Consider the following 1199-nt stretch of genomic DNA (forward strand, 5'->3'; position numbering starts at 1 on the left):
ATTTTCACTAGGAACACGGAGCACTTTCGTGCTGATAACGTGAAGATTTTGATGTCCACCTATCGAAACTTCGGCTAGCTAACACACTGGGTAACTGGCGAACGTTCCCCCTGATGGGGATTCTTTATTCCATCCTTATATAGTGTTCCAGTGAAAAGGGTTACATTGTAACAACTGCTCAGGGTTAGCTAATTGTTCAGATACTGAGGGTTACAGAAGAACACTGACAATGAAGCGCGCGGAAGGTTTGAGAAAATACCCAGGGACGTTCCGCTCTGGTGAATTCACTAATTCAAGCCACAGGGATTTCTGGGCGCATACTAGACTGAAGACTCAATATATTTCATCAGTCGACTCTATACTGTCTCACCGAGAGATACAGAGAGATATGCTCCACGAATTCTATTATTGAACGTTCGAGCTCCGACCTCATTCGAAAACCTGAGAACCATTGATGGAGTGCTGTATAACACATTCATGGATGCCGCCAAGGCAGCAGGTCTCATGAATGATGACACTTACATTCGGAGAAGCTCGGAAGAAGCTGTCGTTTTATAGAGCCCCGCATTACTGCACAGCTTCTTCGCTCATCTACTGGCGTTTTGCGCGATCTTCGATGTTCAGAGTCTGTGGGACGACTACTCTTCATACCTTTTCGGAGACTTCCTCAAAAGGGGAATACACGCGAAATATCGCTCGCTTTAGCTTACTATGACATAGCGGACAGACTCAATATTCGATTCAAAACGTTGCTCCCCGTTCCAGAGATCGAGAGACCGGCAGAAGCACGCATCGAACTCGATTACGAGGATATATCGGCACAAGGGGAAAGCACGTACTCTCCTCTGAATTATGGACAGAAGCATGCCGTGGATGCGATACTCGCGAGTTTCGCGGGCGCCTCAGATCGGCTCTTCTTCATCGATGGTCCTGGCGGGTCCGGTAAAGCCTATCTGTACAATACTCTGTATAATATTCTAGACGGTCGTCGACTGCAAGTGCTGAGCGTTGCATGGATCGGGATCGCGGCAAACCTTTTGCCCGCAGGTCGAACGGCAAGCTCCGTATTTAAGTTGAATATTAATGATAATAATCGGAGTCCCTCAATGAAGCGACAACACAAGGAGGCCGCACGGATCGCCAGTCTGAATGTACTGATCTGGGATGTGATTTCGATGGTCCTCCGATCCGCCTTTGGA

At 47.8% G+C, this 1199-nt stretch overlaps 1 protein-coding gene across 1 annotated transcript in view; it reads left to right on the forward strand.

Annotated features, from left to right (window-relative positions):
* Window positions 1-765: 765 nt before the first annotated feature.
* Window positions 766-1199, forward strand: part of LOC100898242 (uncharacterized) — a gene marked incomplete at its 5' end in the record, with an annotated part of 1276 nt that continues 842 nt past the window's right edge. Inside the window, one exon of the mRNA XM_029112993.1 lies at window positions 766-994. Within this exon, the coding sequence (XP_028968826.1) occupies window positions 766-994 (229 nt within the window). The remainder of the gene's footprint in view (window positions 995-1199) is intronic.

This window comes from Galendromus occidentalis, unplaced genomic scaffold (assembly GCF_000255335.2).
Source record: "Galendromus occidentalis unplaced genomic scaffold, Mocc_1.1 scf7180000075856, whole genome shotgun sequence".
Taxonomy (NCBI): Eukaryota; Metazoa; Arthropoda; class Arachnida; order Mesostigmata; family Phytoseiidae; genus Galendromus; species Galendromus occidentalis.